We start from the raw sequence: 20,720 nt of genomic DNA, 5'->3' as shown, positions 1-20,720 counted from the left end.
TTGTTTAAAAAGCAGTAACATGCACTAAAATTCTGTGAAAATTTATACATCTCACAGAGGGGTTTTTTTTTGGCCCCAAAATGTTTTAGAAGCATCAATTCGAAAACTGGAATTACACTCCTAGATGAAAGAGTTAAGGGTTCGGAAGGAAAAACAGAATCTGATCAGTGGGCTCTGCGATATAATTAAAATAATGTCCTAGGAAACTACATTTAATGTGAGAGTTACACAGAGCCACTGACAAGTCTGTTCTTCAAGGTATAAGGTCATTAAAATGCCAAATTGTGATATAGGTCAGCCCTGCAGAGACCTTTAGGTTTCTGAAGTTGCCGCCCTACAGACCGACGTGTGCGTGATTAGAAACTGAACTCACTGGTGACAATTTCAAGAACCTTTATTGAAACCAACATTCAAATAGTGTCTTAAGGGTGAAATTGTTTCAGCAAAACCAATTTAACAATTCCAAATATATATATAAAAACATTTAAAAATTAATTTTGTTAAAGGTGATAATTTCCCCTTTCCCCATTTTATCTGCTCTACTTCATTGCACCAAATAAACAGGGAAGACTTGAATCATCTGCACCAAAAAAAAAAAAAAAATTGCATTTTGACAAGTGCCAAATGTCCGAGATCACATCCAATCAGAGTCGTCTAAGTATAGGCTTAATATGGTGTAACTAAGGCTTCCAACACAACAGTCCCCACACCCAGTGTGAGTCCCCACTAGCTTGAGGTGTCCTGCAGCTTGACTAGGCCGGACTAAAGGCACCGGGGCCATCACCTATGATAAATGAAGAGACGCAGTACTTCTGGAAAAGGACAAACGGGCAGTAAGTACTTCCAGTTACTTCCGCAGTGGTCTGGCTTGAGCAGCCTGAGCGAGAGGACTTTTCTGGTTCTTGTTGGGCCCAAAGTCAGGCCTTTGGGGTGCTAGTGGGGAAAAGCCATAGAAGCTCCCACGTCACACAGGTCACAGGGACACTTATTGTAGACTCGGAACTTAACGGGGTGCCCCATAGCATAGCTGAGGTTAAGAGTAGCGTCTCTGTCGGGTTTTCCGATATTAAACATAGAAATGAGCACAGTCTGTACCTGTGTGCTGATTTAAAAGCTTTACCAATATTTAAAAATATATATATGGTCAAGAGTTTCACTCTTCATAGATAGTCCTTTGTTTACAAATAGTACATAAAGGGAGAAATGAATCTGCGGCAGGGGGCGTCGCAGACCGCAGCGTGGACCACCGCCCCGCGCCCCCTGGGGGAGCAGCAGCGGGGGCGGGGGGCGCAGACGCTCACAATCCCACTGAATCCTGTTCTCCTCCAAGCCAAGCCAACCCCGCTGTACGCGGCAACCTGACCAAACCGAGCACGGACCCCAACACGGCACACCGGGCCGTCTCTCCCATACGGCAGTACAGCGGAGACCCCAGAGAGCTCTAAAGCAAGCTGTCTTAACGAAAAGTTCTATGTAACCTCATACAACGTCTTATGTTTTAGAAAAGTAAGCGCAAGTGTTTCAAGTGGCAGGCACTTGAGATTCTAAGTGTTCTTTGTGAATTGAAGTGTTTATGGTAACGTGGGGGGAAACGGTACTAACTACAGCTGCGTAGACAGAAACAACAGCAGTTGCTCTGCCTACCCATGGAATCAGACACGTTAACTGCCCGTCTAAAAAGCCTGGCTTTCAGGCATGCATTTGTGCAAAAATCCCAGTTAAGCACAAATGACAGTAATTTCTCTTGCATTAACATGTGGCACGGTTCACATTTTCAGTCTAACTTCATCTTCCCTGAAACAATACTCAGTACAGTCTCAAAGCCAAACACGGAATTTTATCTTAAGCTGTCCGGTTCTTCTACCTGTGGCTGGTCATCCTCGGGGTGCTGGGTCCTGTTCTGGAGGGCCCCCGGCTGCTCGGCGTCCTGCGGGGTGGGAGCCCCGGGGTGGAGCTCGGGGCTGCTGGTCTCCAGGGCCGCCTGCTCTGGCCCACCGGACAGATGCTCCATGTTTTCCAAGTCTTCAATGTGGCTCACTGAGCTTGTCTCACTCAGGGCATCAGAACCCCTCAGGGACCTCTTGAAAGGCTTCTGGCCTAGAGAAAGAGCCACAGACCGTGCTGAAAGCTCTCTCTGCCAGGAGCAACTGCCTTATTCAGTCCCAAGTGCTTCTGGAGAAACCCCTGCCATCCCGAGCCCTGACGCCCCAGAAGTGATGGGGTGAGAAATGCGAACGCAGGACGCCAACGTGGCTTCCGAGGCTGGGAACCTCCGAGGTCCCCATCACGAAAAGCTCAGGTGAGTCAACACCAGGTTCAACATGATGCCAGCTCTCAAGTCCCTAACTTACCCTGTCAAGGGCTACGGAGAAATTTCTCCAAGGTTTAAAGCTCAAGGCAACAGACATGGTTAAAAGGACAGCTGGTCTTAGGTAAAGAAAAATAGGACGTTGGGTCAAAGCACCAAGAAAACAGAAGGATACAGGTAACACCTAACAGGAAAAGCCCCCAGGATGCAACAGTCTATGTTTCCAAGGGGAGCCACCAGTTCTCAGGGTTCGTAAACTCACACATGAAGATGTATGAAGATGTAAGGTACCTGGAAGTCTCTGCTTCGTGCGGGTGCCTGAGGGAGTCGGAGGTGGTGTGACTCCCGTGCCTTGGACCTTGTAGACGTAGGTGTGTTCCGTGGACTCCAGGGAGCCTGTGGAGGAAAGAGCGAGAAGGGTGTGCAGAAGCTCCTGGCACAGGCCACTCTGGGAGCTGACCCATGCAGTCTTGTTCCCCGAGAAGCTTCCTCTGCCATGCAGCCTCAATCAGACTAACAGAGCCTTTGGCCCTCCAGAAATGCGCTAGGAACTGGAGAAAGTCACCTCGCGGCGGTCCTCACAAGGCCCAGCCCTGCCTGCCGTTCCACCCTTAACCTCCCCAGGTATCCTCTGTCCAAGGGACAATCGTCAGCCAGCAGGATGGCCCGAGCATGCCTGGGGATCCACGTACGAGTGGGAAAGGTGCTTTAGCCAACAAGGAACAGATACCTCTCTGCTAAGGGCTGAGGCCTGGCGTGTTAAATCAGATTACAGTCCTAGGACAACACTGCCGTCATTTCCAAGGGAGGGGCCCCAGGCTGAGGGAGCTGTTCCCCCAGTAGAACAGGAAAGGAGGAGACTGACAGCAGGACATCCTCTTCCTCAAATCCCAGCAACTAATACTTGCCGGTTGCCTGGTCTGAAACAGGCTGGCCCGGGGCTCCCACTATGATCTCCTCTCCCCTTTCAGAAGCAGCCTCTTGCTGGGGCCAGGCACTGCTGAGACGGCAAGAAGTATTAACGCTGGGCGTTGAGCAAAAGACCCTGCGTGGAGAATGGGAACGGCCGAGGGAGCACGTTCCCCTGGGACTCCAGAACGGGGATCCGCTCTTGTGCCACTGCAGCCGTCGGGCAGGAGAGGGAAGACGCTACAGTGCAGTGTCCCTGTGGGCAGAGGCATCTCGTCTCCTGGGACAGGTTCCCCTGCACAGACCCAGCGCTGAGCACGGGCCGTGTGTGCGATCCCAGGAACCGGGTCAAAACTCTCAAGATGAATGAGACCTGGGAGGATGCTGGTCAGTCCTACCTGCTGTTAGGTTAAAGGTTCTTCCCTTCTGTGAAGCCTGTACTGGAGAAAACCAGTTCAGTACGGACCCCACGACGGGGATCTGCCGCAACACCCCCTGCAAAACACAACCATTGCTCATGACCATCCTGCCAGGGGCGCCCAGTGTGGCGGCAGCCGCGAGGTCTGTGCTCAGCCTCACCTCTTCCAGAAGTCGCTCCTCATTTGCCTTCTGCAGCTGAACCTGAGCTTCCTGAATCCCTTTCCGAACCACCTCTGTCATGTTTTCCAGAAGCTGTTAGGACCAAAAAAGACATTACTTGTCCAAGGCTTTTTTTTTTTTTTTTTTTTTTTTTTTTTTTTTTAAGATTTAGAGGAAGACAGAGGGTGCACGTGCGCCCAAGTGTGGGGAGGAACAGAGGGGGACAGAGAGAATCCCAAGTAGATTTTGTGCTGAGCACAGAGCCCGACATGGGGCTCGACCCCATAGCCCTGAGATCATGACCTGAGCCGCCATCAAGAGTCAGACACTCAACCAGCTGAGCCACCCAGGCGCCTCAGGTGCCTAAGCTTCGTGCCCAAGACCTACAACCATCACCACAGCATGGGCGACATTTTTCAGAATATTAGGAAATGGAATTCTGCACTTTCAAATGTCAGGATACAGAGTAAAAGAGGATTTTAACCAGAAGGGGATGCAGTGCCTGGATAAGGAAGACACGCCTTGGTGACCAGCCTCACTTGCCAGGGAAGGAGAAGAGAAATGTGATCTGAGTGTCTTACCGACAGAAGACACACACTGCTCAACATTCACGGAAATGGAGTCGGAAGGGACGGGGCGAGTTTAGAAGAACCTTTAGGAAGTCCACCCAAGAATGAATAAAGCTGGCTCCTCAGGCTCACAGCCCACTTCCTCCTCTCCCCTCCCGACCAGGAGTGGGCCACGCACACACCTTGGCCCCCTCAGACCCATCTTGCTTTAGTTCCTTTTCTCTGCTTCTGAGGGTTCTCTACTGACTCAAGTACCTGGTTCGCAGAATGACCATGAAGCTTACAGCCTGGTCTCAGTGCCAATTGGCCAAAAGAAGGTCTATTACTGGAGGAAAGTTCTGCTGTGAGAAACACGTGCCTCACGCAGCCCCAGGACCAGCTATGCTGGTCCTCTCACCCTGTCAGGCACACGTGACTGCGTCTTCCCGAACACTCGGCTACCCCTACCTCTCCCCCACGGCACTGACCGCCTCGCTGGCTCTGCGGCTCTCGGCCCCCCGCTGTGAGCCCACCCAGGGCAGGGACTGTGTCCAGTCCTCATGGGCTTCTGGATTCCTGGCACAAGCTTCAGCTCACAGGAAGCATTCGTGCACTTTCTGGGAATGAAGAGGTATTTCTGAGGGGAGCTGCGGCTGTTGGGACCTCAGCTAGCTGCCTGGAGAAAACCCAGAAAAGGAATGAGACAGAGATCAGGCTTACAGACCCGTGAGTTCTCCTCAATTTCTCGGGCTGTGACTGCAATGGTCTCCACTAGTTCAGAAATATCCACGTCGTCACTCGCCATGCCAACGTAAATACAGCTCTTCATGCTTTTATACTCCGGGCCTGCGGGAAGAGACAACCGACCAACTCGGCTTCCAAGTCCTCGGTCACGAGGCCGCCAGGGCCGTCTCCGTACGGCAGCATGACCGCGCACAAAGGAGCCTCCCTCACGGGGCGAGCAAAGTGGTGCCAAAACGGACACGGCACCCGGAGAGACCGCAGGAGGGGGAGGGAGCTAGCTCACTCTAGAAAGAACGAAACCAGCATTTCCTCTGAGGAGACAGAGTCCACTGTCCCTTAACCAGTTAGAAAATGGCCTTTCAAAGTTCAGAGTTGACTTATAAAAGTAGTAGTTACCCATTTTAAATGTAAGGTCAGATTCCAGCTCATTTAACTTTTTCAGGAGTCCAGCATGGATTTTTTCCCCTTCTGGATCTAGTTTCAAACTGCTCTTATCATCACTGGCATGTTCATACCTACAAACAATATCAAATAACAGTATTTCAATCTAAAAGATCAAAGCCTCTCCGTACACACGACTGCACGTGGCGACTTCCAAGAGTGTGAGACACATGGGCCCAGGAGCCACTTGGAGCGTCTCAAGGTCAGACACCGTCAAGAACATGGCAAGGAAGGCTCAAGGCTCTAGTCCATGAAGCAGAGAGAGGCCGGGTCTGGAAGGCTCATTCGTAATAGAAGTAGGGAGTCTCCCCCTCTGCCTGGAAGGAGACGGTCAACAGCCACGGGGTAACCGTGCGCTGAACAACGGAGGGCAGAGGCGTGTGCTCGGCCGGCGAGCTGGGTCCTGGTCTTCGTGATCTGTGACTCTGTGCACCATCTGTCAGTTGTGTCAGTACGTGTCCCCACCCCCCACAGTCACCTGCAAGCTGGCACAGGAAGCACAGGGACCCCTATTTCACTGAGGGCAAGGGTGGCTACGCGACCGCTGCGCTGGGCTTTTCTAAGTGCCCAAAACGTCTTGTTGAATTTCCGTTAGACATGTACGCTGGGACCACACGTATTCACCGTCAGTTGCTAAGCCAGCCCACACAGTGACCTGCCCGGCGGGCTCTATACGGCAGAGGAGGACCGCCAGCCGAGAGGCTGATCCCGTACCTGACAACCCCTATTCCAGGCCAGTTCGGGTCATCTACGTGCAGGAGACCTGCTGTTGCTGTCACCTCCTGCTTGAACTCCTCCCGTAGCTGCAGCGTGCAGGTCAGGACGGGCAGCCTACTCTGTATGCAGCTCACGAGCTGGTCCACATCCTCCCCCCGAGTGCCTAAAACTGAAAACGTCCCCAGAGTGTTAGACAAATGCATAAGGAATACGGTGAAAAACAGGGCAGGGCTCCCCTCCCCTTGTCAGGAGGTCAGTGGCTCCAGGGGCATCTGGTTAGCAGGAGCTGAAGCATTAACAAAGGAAAGAAAAAAGCCACTAAGCCCATATGGAAAAATCGGGTGTTATAAACTGACACCACCAGCTCCTGCAGTTGTAGACACAGCTCCCTCTTACACAGAAGACAGAATGAGCCCCCTGATGTCACACACTATGAAACTCCAACAGAAATCAGATTCTTCTCACAGCACTCCGCTCAAGTTATCAACATTGTACCGCAGGCTAAAAAGGACGAAGCAAGCACACGGCTCTCTCCACGTGAACATCATGGGGAGAGAGGGATTCTGGGGGGTGTGTGAGGGGAGGCAGGAGGGCAGGCTGATGACAGCAGCACCTAGGACAGCCTGAGAGCCCCCAGGGCTGCGGGGACCCCACATCACTACCCCGGCCATGTGACTCAAATGGGGCAAGGGATCACACTGAGCCTCCGCACGTGCTGCCTCGGGTGTCCTCAGCTCGCTCTGCCAGGGTGAGAGACTAAGCCTCTGGGGCTAAAGCCCCCCGCACAGCAGGTGCAGAAATCACTGGAACATCGGGAGGCCACCAGTCATCTTCATGGCGGGCTTTTCTCTGCAGGACAAATGCTCACCTTTGAACAAGTATCTTACCAAAAATGCTAAAAATATCTCATTAAAAAAAAAAAATCACAGGTTTTCTGAAAATCTTTGAATCATTTCAGAAAAAAACATCATCAGTTTTTAATGTATCTTTTGCTAGCGGATTTTTCAGGCCCACAGCACTGAGGCAGGCACTACCTGCGTGCACCCCGGACGCTCTGTCGTGAAAGCCCACGCACCTGCAGCCGTCCGCTTTCCAAAACCTCTACAGTGGTGGCCCCCAGCCTTTGCGGGTCCATCCGAACTGCCAGGGGAGCGGGAAGGAGCACAGCGCACGGGCTCCGGGGCCCGCAGAGTCTCCGTAGGCGGGGCAGGTGCTGCGGGTTCCGGAGTGGCGCACGTGCCCCTCACAGGCAGTGTGGACTCAGCACCAGCAAGGGACAACAAAGGGTCTTAAGACACCAAAACATAGGGAGACTCAAGTGACTGTACGAGTCTATTTCTGGGAAGTTACTCGGGAAAGCTCATCTACCTAAATGTAGCCAAAGGCAAACAAACAAACAAACAAAAAAAACCTCTTCAAAGAAAGAGAGGAGAGCATCCCAAGGAAAAGCAAATGAAGCCATGGCCCGGACTTGCACGGACATGTCACCGGCACTCCCAGAACGAGGGCGGGCGATCCCCGGAGACCGTTACCTGCGGCTGTCATCAAAGGGCTGAACCGGATGCACACGCCCTCCACTTCCAGGTCCATGACCGTGAGGCCGCTCGCGGGCACCAGCTGTTTGAGCTGCTCTCCCAGCTGCAGGGACAAGGGCACAGGCTAGAGACGCCCACGGGGAGGGACGCGCCGGGCTTCGCACCTACCCTCACCCACAGCCCCCGGCCCAGGAGGCCCCCGCGATCCCTGGATTCTCCTTGAATACTTATGGCCACTTCTTTTTAAATGGACTAAAAGTTTTACCCTTCTTGTTTCCCAAAACCACCACCTCAGTGTAGAAAAAGCTAGGAAATACAGGTGAACCAAAAGAATAAAATAAAAATCACCCACGACACACCACTGAGAAGCGCCCACGGCTGACGGCTGACAGAGCCGTCCCGGGTCCCTGCACGTTCTATCGCCATTAAACACGACACTACGTGCTGGGCAGTAACCTGCGGCTTCTCATTCACGTAACTTCTGACGACCATTTCCTTTCTGCCAGGACCATCCGGCTACGTGGCTTATTCTGGCTGTTCTGGACGTCGTCGTGTGAGTGGATCCTCGCTGACCCACCAGAGCCCCGAGCTGGGGCATGACCCCCGTTACCCTAGGCCTGACACAGCTGTGCTGGACACCCTGACACTGTGTAGAACATTCTATCCACAGAAAGCCCAGAGGCACAACTGCAGGGTCGAAAGGCAGCGAAGCACCGTGCGCTCGGTCCGTACTGTCACACTGCCAGGCGTCCGCGTTCGGGGGGCTCTGGCTCGCGCGCCCTGCCGCCGCGACGGACGCTCCCAGCTCCCAAGCGGCTGCCCTGCGGTCCCCGCGGGGCGTGCGGTTTTACAGCCGCGCTCGGCAGCCAGGAAACGGCTCCTGACGGAATGATGCTGGAAGGCCCTGCCCGAAGTCACGCAGCGTGTGGAGCGGTGAGCTGCTAAGAGCCCTGCGGGGCAGCCCAGCGCCTCCAGGGCAGCGTCCCTCCTGGGGGTCTGACTTCCCACACACAGCACGGGTCACTCCATCTGGGGTGGAGAAGAAGGGGCACACGACCGCCATGCTTACCCAGCGATTCAGGGCATCCCAGGAGTGTCTCTCCCGGCCGACTACTGAAGGTGCCATGTTGGGCACGGGGACGGCTTTGAGCACCGGATCTGACACCAGAACACAGAAGGGAGTCACCTTCTAGAAACACGGCTCCACGCACACCCCTCAAACCGTTTCACTGAGCTCCCAACAGAGCCCAAGAGAGAAGTCTCAAATATTACAGAAATAAAATGTGAGTAAACAAAGCGTGGCGTGTCCACACAGCGAGGTGCCCCTCGTCCTTAAAAAGGAAGGAGACTGGCTCACGAGCTCAATGGGGATGAACCTTGAGGACATTACACTAGGTGAAATAAGCCCGTTACAAAAAGACCCGTGCCGCATGACTCCACTGACACGAGGCACCCTCGGGAGTCAAACTCAGAGACGGAGGTAGACGGTGGCTGCCAGGGGCTGGGAGGGAGGCGGGAAACGGGGAGTCAGTGTGTAATGAGCATACAATTTCAGTTTTGCAAGACGTAAATGTTCTGGAGAGCTGCTGGACAACAACGGGATGTATTTAACACTACTGAACTGCACACATAAGATGGTAAACTTTTTTTTTACCACAATTAAAATTTTTTGAAAATGTGTACCTTACTTAAGCAGGGGGTTTTAAACTTCCACATGTTTTTCCTCATGAAAAATATAACGCCTAAATATAGTCTCACACATAGAATTTTTAGTTGCATTTAAGAATCTTTCGGGGCGCCTGGGTGGCTCAGCTGTTAAGCAACTGCCTTCAGCTCAGGTCATGATCCCAGGGTCCTGGGACTGAGTCTCGCATCAGGCTCCCTGCTTGGCGGGGAGCCTGCTTCTCCCCTCTGCCTGCTGCTCCCCCTGCTTGTGCTCTCTCGCACTCTCTCAAATAAAATCTTAAAAAAGTCTTTCAAGGAACTTTGAGAGGAAAGTATAACATTTTAAGTTACCAACTAGTCTGTTGACTACTGTGCGAGGTAAAATCAGAGAACCCAAGAGCACCCAGGGTGGGCCTCACAACAGAATCATCCTCCTTTCATTCAAATGGTCTGGGTGCCTGCTCGTGCCAGGTGCTGTGCTGGGCACGTGGGATATAAGGCAGACGAGGTTTCTGTCATCCCGCTGTTTATATTCTATTGAAGAAACACCATAAAGAAAGAAATGAAATCACCACATACTGTTGCTACTGCCATGAAAGAAGGTAGGGACTCTGATACAGTCGCCTTAGACAGGACAGACAGGGAAGGCCTCTCTGAGGAGGCTGGACATTATGGAGACCTGAATGGTGACAGGGAGCCAGCCAGAAGAAGAGTGAAGGGCAACGTGCTCGAGGCATAGGGAACAGCAAGTGCAAAGGTCTTGCTCTAGGACAGAGCAGAATGTTCTAGAAACTCAAGAGACCAGTCTAACTAAAGCACAGTAATCGAGAGGAGAGGTAGCCTAAAAGGAAGTCACAGGAGATGGCAAAGGCTAGACCCCAGAGGCCTCGCGAGGTACAGAGCTTGGACTTAATTCAACAGAAACAGTAAGATATTGAACAGTCTGGGCAGCGACAGGGCATAACGGGACTCCCACGTGTATCATCGCCCACTCTGACTGCATACAGAGAATGGTCTGGAATGGGGTATGTGCAGTACACGGAAGTGAGAGATCAGTTCAGTGGGTACTGTGGCTCTCCAGGTGAGAAATAACCGTGCCCTGGACTAGGATGGGGCATCCTATAAGAACAGCCTCATGTTATTCCCAATCTCAACTGCCAATGGCTTTAATGTATGTTTGCACTGTAGTTTAAATTACTCAAAAAAAAAAAAAACACAAAAAAACAAAACTATAAGCACAAAAAAAGAGAGATTTGGAGGCCTTACTTCATTCAGATACTTTGATTCATTAGGTTGTATGTACATGTGTATCCAAATCTCTATTTTCAAGGGACTCTTCTAACACTAATCCAGGGACTGGCAGTTGGAAACCACTAGGTTGATCATAGGAAACTGTCAGTAAAATGCTAAGGCATTTATTAGGCCTGCAGTTTTTGTGAAAATTATATATATATATTAGTGGGTTTTTTTTTTTTTTTTTTTTTTTTTTTTTTAGAGCAAACATGCACAAGAGCAGGGGTGGGGAGGGACAAAAGGAGAGGGAGAGAATCTTAAGCAGGGTGGAGATCATGAGCTGAGCAAAATCAGGCACCCCTGAAAATTATTAACATTTTCTGAAACTCTGACTGAAGATATTAGCAGTCAAAATATTTTGGACTATTTGTATAAGTTGAAATGGTTTAAAATTCAAAGCCCTTAAACACAAATACAAAAGTAACTCTTTTTAGAATCACTTACCTGAGCCTGGTAATTCCTGGCAAAACCTGAACACCACTACTGGAGAACTGAGCTCATCTTCCACCTGAAAAATCAATCTGATGTTACCAAGTAACATTAAATCCCAACACCTTGCAAAATAAAACAGCGACTTTGAAAAACAGGCTAGAGATAGCATATTTTCTTAATAAATACGTAAAATTCAAAGGTTAATTTCAGTTGCTACAGAAACAACAATTAAGGTTTAGTAAAATTCCTAGAAATAATTCTAAGCCGGTTCTGACAATGCATTGCTGAGTCGTGACATCGGACACCGGCACACTGAAATTAAAGCAGGAAGAAACTATAATAATAATAATAAACATACACCTGCCATTAAAGATCAAAGGAGGCAAGGAAAAAGTATAATTAGAATCAGTGTTGGGAGAGCTGAAGCTTTCAAGAATCCAGAGATTATGCTAACTCAAACAGGACTGGCTGCACTTTTTTTTTTTTTTTTTTTTAAGATTTTAGGGAGAAGGTGGCAGGGGAGGGTTGGGAGAATAGGCTCCATGCCCGGCGTGGTGCCCGGCGTGGAGCCCGACATGGGGCTTGATCTCAGGACTCTTGAGATCATGACCTGAGCTGAAACCAAGAGTTGGACACTTAACTGACTGAGCCACCCAGGTGCCCGACTGCAACTTTTTATATTCACAGACAAAATATTCTTCTCACTTTGTAAAACTTGTGAACAGGATGTAAGTCCTGCTGAAGCTTCATATTTTCTCAATCACGGAAGTGGTCCTTACATTCGGGATGGGGGTCAGACGACTAACTTCATTAATGGATTTCATTACAGACAAAACACATTCCCTGCATTACGATAAGCCAGCATGACGTTCAGGCTCACCACTGAGCAAACGCGCAGCTGGCCATCAGCTCCACCACAGGGCCAGGATACAAAGGAGCAGCAATGCCCTTGATGGAATATGGCACACAGGGACAGAAGATCTCTGAGCATTCAACAATTCCAGTCATAAAACCTATTTTCCAGGGGCGCCTGGGTGGCTCAGTCGGTTGGGCATCTGCCTTCAGCCAGGTCATCTCAGGGTCCTGGGATCGAGCCCCACGTCGGGCTCACTGCTCAGAGGGGAATCTGCTTCTTCCTCTCCCTCAGCCCCTCCCCCTGCTTGTGCTCTCTCAAATAAATAAAATCTTTAAAAACAATAAAAAACCCCAAACCTATCTTCCAAGGCTCTGCATATGAGGTCTCCATGGTAGGAATGCTAATGTGCAAAGCCACGATGCAGATGGCCCAAGGTTTTCTCTAACCTCTCACAGGACCACGCGGATGGGATTCAGATCCAGCGAGATGTGTATCCAGTCTACTAACTTACTGAGCTGATTCCTGTGCTCACCTATCATCTCCTTTGACTTTCACATAAACAAATCTATTAATACTTTTAAAGCTGGAGGGGCTTAATATCTAAATAGAATGGAGTAAACCTACGAGGGAAACAAAAGTACAAAATTCTCCAGCCATCCCCCATCCTCAGTTAGGATAGGGCAGGATGATTTGAGTGCTGAGACTTCTATATATAGTTTAATACAGTCTTTGGTTTCTTATTTCTTTGAGCTTGGTGGTCTCAAATGTCAGTACATGAGAAATACTGTCCAGGGTTATGTACACAGAATTCTGTTTCTAGGCACATGGCAGACTGAGATACTGGATTAAATATCCTGATAACCAAAAAAACCTTTAAACCACGGCTAGGCTCACAAAAACAGTGAATCTACAAAGAAGAGAAAGCAAAGAATATTATTGGCTGAGCAGGGGGCTGAAGGGAGGAGAGTGGGCACGGAAACCTGGCTTTCACATCTAGAGTCTTCAGGCCCATGTGCAGATGGCAGTAAGGGGCACATAAATCTGGGACCCTTGAAGAGTGCTCCTGGTGAAAAGAGGGAGAGAGAAAAACTACCCACTGATCAGCGAGAGGGCTTGCTGCTGCCTGAGACTCTGTCTACACAGGGAGAAAAAAATTCTCTCAGGAGAGATCAAATCATCAGGTGTGCACTGCACCGGGCTTGATCTCCCATGTGGCACATGAGTCCTAAAGCTGTGGAACTGACAGAGAGATGGACCTGGGCCAGTCACACAGGCAAAAACATCTAGCTCACAATGACCGGTTATGACACACACAGGGGAGCAGGAGTCAGCAGACATGATCCGGGGGGTAATCCGAAAATTGAAATACTAAAGCAATAATCAGAAGTGGAGGATAACAACCATGCTTAAACAGAGAAATGAAGACTAGGAACAATTAAAAAAAAAAAAACAAAACACAAAACCGAAAAGGGGGTACTGACTTGAAAACTAAAAAGAACATGCTGGAAGAAAGAAAGTCACCAAACTAAAAACTCAGCGAACAGCTAACGCAGATGAGAGGCAGCTCAGGAGCAAAGAAAGGCCTGGAGAAACTCAAGAGGCAGCAGCAAAGAGGCAGCGATGGGAAGTGTCAGAGGGACGCACAGAACATGGAGCGACAAGGTTCACTATGCCAACTCAAGGTCCAGAGTTAAGACTGCAGAAAGAGGTCATATCTGAAAAAACGAACTTGATAGAACTGATTAGAAAAAAAAAAAAAGAACCCTCAAGTTTAATAAGCACAAGTCCCAAGTTCTAGAAAATGCTCACTTAGCTACATCACGGTCGAAGTAGTAGAACCTTAAGGACGGAGACGATCTCTAAAGCCAGCAGAGAGGTAAAGTGTGCACAGGGGCATCCTGAGGTTCTCAGGGCTAAGGGGGAAACATCAGATTTCCCCCTAAATGCCGAGGTTAGAACACAGCCCGCGTGCTCAGGAAAGCCAGTCAGTCAGCAGCCCACGACGCGGCTGCTGAGGAGACGGGCATCGACCCGCAGACAAAGCAGCTGCCCAGGGCTCCTGGCACCAGGAAGAGGTGGTGGGCTGCTGAGCCGGGGAAGCGCATCTGTGCCTTGGGACCAGGAGGCTCTGGAACGGATGGCCATGTACACAGGCAAGAAGGCCTGTGGGAGCCTGGAGAAGGAGCTACTGTGCTGCAGACACAGCTCGTCTGCGACACCCTGGGTTCAAGTCCTGGCTCTGCCACCTACTATGATGGGACTCAGGACACGAACCCACAGTGAACAACAGAGACGGGAGTCACATCGTTCCACCACAGTGACGTCTCATGGGGACTCAATGACTGGGGATCTGTGGGACCACCACACAAATACTGTGGCGAGAGCAAAAAACATTTAATAATGGCTGATATTTTATGATGCCCTACAACCTTCATTTTGCTTTTTCACACATTATCTGATCCGCCCTTCAGAACAAGTCACCGAAGCAGGACAAATACGAAGTTCTCCTGTAAAATGACCGGGCGCAGAATGACCCAGTGGTTAAGAACACAGGCCTTGCAGTGTGAATCCCAGCTCCACCACGTCCTAGCTGTGTGGTCTGAGCAAGTCACTGAACTGCTCTGGGCCTGCTTCCTCACCAGGAAGGAGGGGACAGCCATTGCAACCAACTCACAGATTAGATTTATTTATTCGGACTTAAATACCTACTCTAGGCCAAATACTAAACTCGACACAGTATGAAAAAACCAAAAGACGAAAGTCCCTGCCTTTACAAAGAAAAACAAACAGGAACATATATGGTCTCAGGTAGTAAGAGCTGCCAAGGACACGCCCAGGGGACATAGTGATGGACGCTGGCAGGGCTGGTTTACGTCGGACTGCCAGGCAAGGCCTCTCTGAAGACATGACATTTGTTTTGTTTTCTAAAGATTTATTTATTTGGGAGGGGTGGGGGGGGAGCACAAGCAGGGGCGGGGCAGGTGAGAGACGAGACTCCTCAAGCAGACTGCCTGCCGAGCGTGGAGCCCGACACAGGGCTCAATCCCTGGATCCTGAGATCATGACCTGAGTGGAAATCAAAAAGTCAGATGCTCAGCCGACTGAGCCACGCAGGCGCCCCTGAAGACATGACTTCTGAACTAAAATCTGAAGGGTAAGAAACGAGTCATACAAAGAATGGAGAGGAACAGTGCTTCCAGCTAGAAGAGCAGACACGAAGGAGACTACGGGGAGGGGTAAATGAAAGAACGCCTGTGCTCAGCACACAACACGCATCTCACATAGCAGCTGTGATGAGGACTGTTACCAAAGCCGCAGGGCCGCACAGGGTTGGCCGGTGGTTGCACATCTCCTGAGAAGAGCATCCCCATGGAGCAGGGTTCCATGGCCTTACACAGACGCTCCAAACCCACTAGTGATTAACCAGCACCAGCAAATCTCCCAGCCTGGAGGGGGAGGAGGAGGAGGAGGAGGGAGACGACATGAGCCCGGAGCGGGCTCAGCGAGTGAGGGACAGAAAGTCCACTGGCCCAGTACTGCCTCGATTCCTGCCATCTTGCTCGTGCTAGTCCATGGTTTGGGCTCCTCTGTTTACTAAAGGAGTCCAACCGACATACCTTCACTGACAGCTGAGCTCACAGGCTTAGGCAGCTAAGAGAATGACTCAATGTCACAGGGCCTCGGTGGTATGGCTGAAATTAGAACCCACGTCTCCTGACTCACATGCACCCCTCTGCTTCTCCAGTGGGCCACTCTCCTCTCGCAAGCTAGAACTTGGGTCATCTCAGGTCAACTGAACAGGCTCCAAGCTCGGACTCTGAAGGCAACACAGAGCAGCCCCCCTCTCAGGCACTTAAAGCAAACTGTGTACTAAAATGCACATCAACTACGTTAACGTGAACCCCAAATTAACTCAAATATTAGTTTTGCACTTAACTGTGTCCTGCAGCACCCAGTGACCCTGTTTAAGTTGGAACCTGACCTATATTTTCTGAAATCCTAAAATACAGTGAAGCAAAGCATGAAAACATTCAAACCTGAGCTGATACTTCGTAGAAGCCCCGCTAAATCCTCATCTCCTTGTCTGGTAAGTACCCCGAGACCACACTGACAGTCTGCCATCTTTTAGGGGGATACCAAGGGAAGACAAGAGCAAGGCCAGGTGCCTATCTCTTCCTTATTCCCCGCTCTGTGCAAATGAAAACTCTGGTGTCAGAAGGTTTCAGAAAAAGTAGGCCAAAACACTGAGACAAAATGACTTTTCCTATCAGAAAGATGGGTGTTTTAAAATCGTTGGGCAGGTGTAGTCATTAATGTTTGTTACATCTTTGTGCATTTCTAAATTTCAACAGAATAAAACTATAAATGATTATATGAAAAGCACCAAAGGGGTTCAGCAAATGGCACAAATTTCTAGGCTTTGTGCTTTCTGCAGAGTTAGGTCATCAGGATGGGCCTGATTCTCTCCCAGAGAATGTGGTTTCACTACAGTGCTCACAATTACACTGAAATGCACCAAATCTGGAGATCATCCTAGCTTGAACTTAAGCTATTTACTTCAAAAACAGATCATATTAGGGGCGCCTGGGCGGCTCAAGTCGTTAAGCATCTGCCTTCGGCTCAGGGCGTGATCCCAGCATTCTGGGATTGAGCCCCGCATCGGGCTCCTCTGCTGGGAGCCTGCTTCTTCCTCTCCCACTCCCCCTGCTTGTGTTCCCTCTCTCGCTGGCTCTCTGTCAAATAAATAAATAAAATCTAAAAAAAAAAAAAAAAAAGAAAACCAAACATCGAATTATACACTGTACCAAGATTTTGATGTGGTTCACTTTCTTCAAACTTTCTTGTAACCGTTGACTCTGCAAAAGACAAAAGAAAAAAAAAAGCTTATAATTACTATAATTTCATTAAATTATATGTATTTAATACCTACTTATAATTTCATTAGATCAACACAACATATTAAAAAATGGTTTTCATGAGGGTCTTTGCAGGCCTGCAAACAAGGATCTCAGGCAGATAAAGCCATCTGTCACTTGCTGGCTCCTGAGTTAGGCTGCCAATTCTTGCTTTTCAACAACTGCAAACATTCCCCCGTCTTTCAGTTGAAAGTTACATGTAGTGCTTCCAGAAAAGTTTTATCTAATAAGACACATGTGAATCTGTCATATTAGCAACATAAGTCATTCATTCTTTCAAAACCTACTCACAGTACATGGCAACAAATGCAAAAACAAACACCTATATCAAACTAAAAAGCTTCTGCACAGCAAAGGAAACCACTGTCAGAATGAAAAGTCAGCCTATTGGATGGAAGAAAATATTTGCAAATAATTTATCTGATAAGGAGTTAATGTCCAAAATATATACAACTCCTACAACTCAAAAGCAAAAAACCAAAATCTGATTAAACAATGGGAAGAAGATCTGAAGAGAGATTTTTTCCCAAAGAAGACATCCGGATGGCCGACAGGTACATGAAAAGATGCTCAGGATCACTCATCATCCGCAAAATGCAATCAAAACCACGAGATATCACCTCACACCTGTGAGAAAGGCCAGTATCAAAGAGAAAAGAAATAACGAATGTTGGCGAGAATGTGGAGAAAGGGAACCCCAGAGCACGACTGGTAAGAATGCAAACGGGCATAGCCCCCATGGAGAACAGGATGGGGGGATCCCAAAACTTTAAAAACAGAGCTACTGTAGCATTCAGCAGTTCCACTTCTGGGGATTTATCCGAAGAAAGCAGAAACACCGATTTGAAAAGATCCCTGCACCCCACGTTCACTGCAGCATTACCTACAACAGCCAAGATACAGAAACAACATGTGACCATGAATGGATGGATGAATAAAGAAAAGGTGGTATATAATATACATACACAATGAAGTATTAGTCACCATAAAAAAGAATGAAATCTTGCCGTTTGTGACAACACGAATGGACCTTCAAGACACTGTGCTAAGTGAATTAATTCAGAAAGAGAAAGACAAATAGTGTATGATCTCACTTATACGTGGAATCTAAAACAGAACAAAAACCCCGCAAGCTCATAAACACAGAGAACAGACTGGTGGTTGCCAGGGGCAGGGGGTGGCGGTAGGAGGTGGGAAAAATGGGTAAAGGTGGTTTGAAGATACAAATTTCCAGTTGTAAAGTAAGTCACAGGGATGTCATGTTCAGCATGGTGACTCCAGTTCTTAACACTATACTGTATGTTTTAAAATTGCTAAGAGTAAATCTTAAAAGTCCTCATCACAGAGAAAATAATTCTGTAACAACGTACGGTGACATGTGTTAACTGGACCTGTAACTGTGGTGATTATTTCCCAATATACACAAATATTGACTCATTATGTCATACACCTAGAACTGATAGGATGTTTTATGTCAATTATAGCTCAAAAAACCCCTACAGAACTACTGGGTGCAAATGTACAAGGCACAGAACCTAATACTGGGGAAGGAAGAGCCAAGATAACTGAGGAAGAGCTGTTCAGAGCACGGCGTCTGGAATGAGCACACCTGAGTCGAAATCTCACCTGCAGGACAAGGAGTCCATCTGCCACTCGCTAGCTATTCAGCCTCTCTGTGCTTCAGCTCCCTCGATGATAAGATGGGGAGGAGAGCAGCTATCCGACAGGGCTGTCGTGTCAGGTGCCTGGAAACGGCCTCCAGAACACCGTGGGCATCACGTGTGTGATGACTTTCCTCCTCAGGATTCTACTGTTATCTCAATCCCAGGTCTCTCGCTATTGATGTGGGTAAAAGAGCATCTCCTTCAAGGGCTTGGGGTTCATTCATTCTGCAGTTGTTTACTGAGAGTCGGACACTGGAAAACCCCTCATGAAAACTACTGCTTAGTAACGCTGTTACCCGCGGACTTCATATTCTAGGGAAGGGCAAACAAGACCGCGCGTGCGCAGTGTGCGCCACGTGCTTCGCAGAGTAGACGCTCCTAACTGCTTCCCAGGAAGATGAGGAGGACAGTGCTGACGATGATGATGGGAGGAAGCAAAGGAGGAGGAGGATACAGATTCCTGCCCCCACGGATGGGGCAGAACGTACAGATAACCACACGAGCTACATCTCCCGGGAGTTCCACACGCGCTCGGAGCACCGGGGAGTCAGCGACAGGCCATCAGAGGTGGTCAGCGGTCCTGTGAGCAGCTACAGCGTCTGCGTGCAGGAGACAGAGCTGCAGTGACCTCAAGGGTTTGGTAGTTAACGTCTCATTATTTTCCTGTGCTCCGTAAGCCAAAGGGAATTGAAGAGCCTTCCCCTGACGCCCAGACCTCCCCTGAAGTGACTAAGTTACCACGGCAGTAAAGGCCTCTCCTTCTGAACAACCAAACCTCAAGATGTGAGCCGACAGCCCAGTGAGAACATTTTTTTAGAAATGTGCTTTTGTAAACCTAATGAACATAAATCTTGAAATTATCTGTGTAAAAATCAAACTACTTCATTTACAATGTTTCTGTTGCATCAGAGTGTTAGAATGAACGATCCTGACATTACGAACCAAAGACAGTTGCTACAGTGACAGATACTAATTTTCCCTAAACATAAAAATGACACGAGGAAGTCCTGATTCCATGGAGCACATTTAAAACAAAGATTTACTGTTAAATCCATCTGCATGTCATTAGGCACTACACGTACGAGCTCGTTCAGTCCTAACTACCTCTTATTACATCACCCCTGTCTTCCAGGTAAGCAAAGAGCCTTAGAGAGGCGACATCAAGCTTTCAGACTCAGCTCTCAAACTGCATGACTTTCTTTGCTTTCTAAACTAGAGCATAATCATACATTTTCACAACGAGAACACCTCATACAGAAGGAGAATTATAGAACTGTCCCTAGAGCCTTGCCACTTGGGAACCCAAGCCAGGTGGTATTAAAAACATGCAACCCATCCATCATCCACCCCTAGTGGCCATATTTCCTTCCCCCTCAAGAGACGGCCAGTCAGGGACCCCAGTTACCCACCCCCTTCCCTTTTGCTTCCTTCTCCACTCCTTGGCTCTCACCTTGTGACTTCTTTTCTCATCATATGCTGACATGGGCATTCATCTAATCTCATTTCATGTGGACACAATTGCTGGGACACCCCAGCTGTCCCTCCCAGAACTTCGGACCAGAAATGTACACATGCAATCTGCTTGCTTATGAGAAGCCAAATCCAGACGACAAGGTCATGGACGGCGGGTGAGGCAATGAGGCAACTTTCTGTTGCTGCTTTTGCCACAGAGGATTGGTGACTCATTTAAACTTGAGGTTTCTACTCACCAGCTGGCAGGCATGTTTAATCCTCTCCACAATCCCATCAAGCCCCAAGTACTGTAAAGACAACCACAGTGGCAGGGCACGGAGTTTGTCTGCTGGCTTGTTTGATGTAAGACCGGCAACTAAAGTCTAAAAAAGCCAAAATGGCTTTAGTGATCAAAGCCCATGAAGACACACAGCAGAATTATCCAGTTACCATTTCCTCTGCACTTAGTCCACGTCAGATGCTACACCAAGGACCCGGCTTGCCTTATTCATCTGACCACCTAACGGCCCCATGAGGGAAGTATTATAGGCAACCTAGGTCAGACAACTTGCTTTCAAGCGTTCACAGCTCAGGTGTGGCAAAGCCAGGATGACAATCTGGATGCGTCTCGTCCCAGAGCCGAAGCTCTTGGGCGCTCAAG

The 20,720-nt window shown here is 49.0% G+C and overlaps 1 protein-coding gene across 3 annotated transcripts in view; it reads right to left on the bottom strand.

Annotated features, from left to right (window-relative positions):
* Positions 1 to 376: 376 nt before the first annotated feature.
* Positions 377 to 20,720, bottom strand: part of PDXDC1 (pyridoxal dependent decarboxylase domain containing 1) — a 53,130-nt gene continuing 32,786 nt past the window's right edge. For all 3 annotated transcript variants that reach the window (XM_045776098.2, XM_045776097.2, XM_045776099.2), the window contains 12 exons: positions 20,317 to 20,442; positions 16,833 to 16,883; positions 11,184 to 11,247; positions 8,851 to 8,939; positions 7,779 to 7,884; positions 6,244 to 6,415; positions 5,485 to 5,603; positions 5,069 to 5,190; positions 3,797 to 3,889; positions 3,616 to 3,712; positions 2,600 to 2,704; positions 377 to 2,097 (listed from right to left, as the gene is read on the bottom strand). In XM_045776098.2, coding sequence (XP_045632054.1) covers positions 1,838 to 2,097; positions 2,600 to 2,704; positions 3,616 to 3,712; positions 3,797 to 3,889; positions 5,069 to 5,190; positions 5,485 to 5,603; positions 6,244 to 6,415; positions 7,779 to 7,884; positions 8,851 to 8,939; positions 11,184 to 11,247; positions 16,833 to 16,883; positions 20,317 to 20,442 — 1,404 coding nt within the window. In that variant the 3' untranslated portion in view covers positions 377 to 1,837. The remainder of the gene's footprint in view (positions 2,098 to 2,599; positions 2,705 to 3,615; positions 3,713 to 3,796; positions 3,890 to 5,068; positions 5,191 to 5,484; positions 5,604 to 6,243; positions 6,416 to 7,778; positions 7,885 to 8,850; positions 8,940 to 11,183; positions 11,248 to 16,832; positions 16,884 to 20,316; positions 20,443 to 20,720) is intronic.

This window comes from Ursus americanus, chromosome 2 (assembly GCF_024610735.1).
Source record: "Ursus americanus isolate L20-20 chromosome 2, mUrsAme1.1.p, whole genome shotgun sequence".
In the NCBI taxonomy this organism is placed as follows: Eukaryota; Metazoa; Chordata; class Mammalia; order Carnivora; family Ursidae; genus Ursus; species Ursus americanus.
This window is presented reverse-complemented; position numbering and strand designations above follow the sequence as displayed.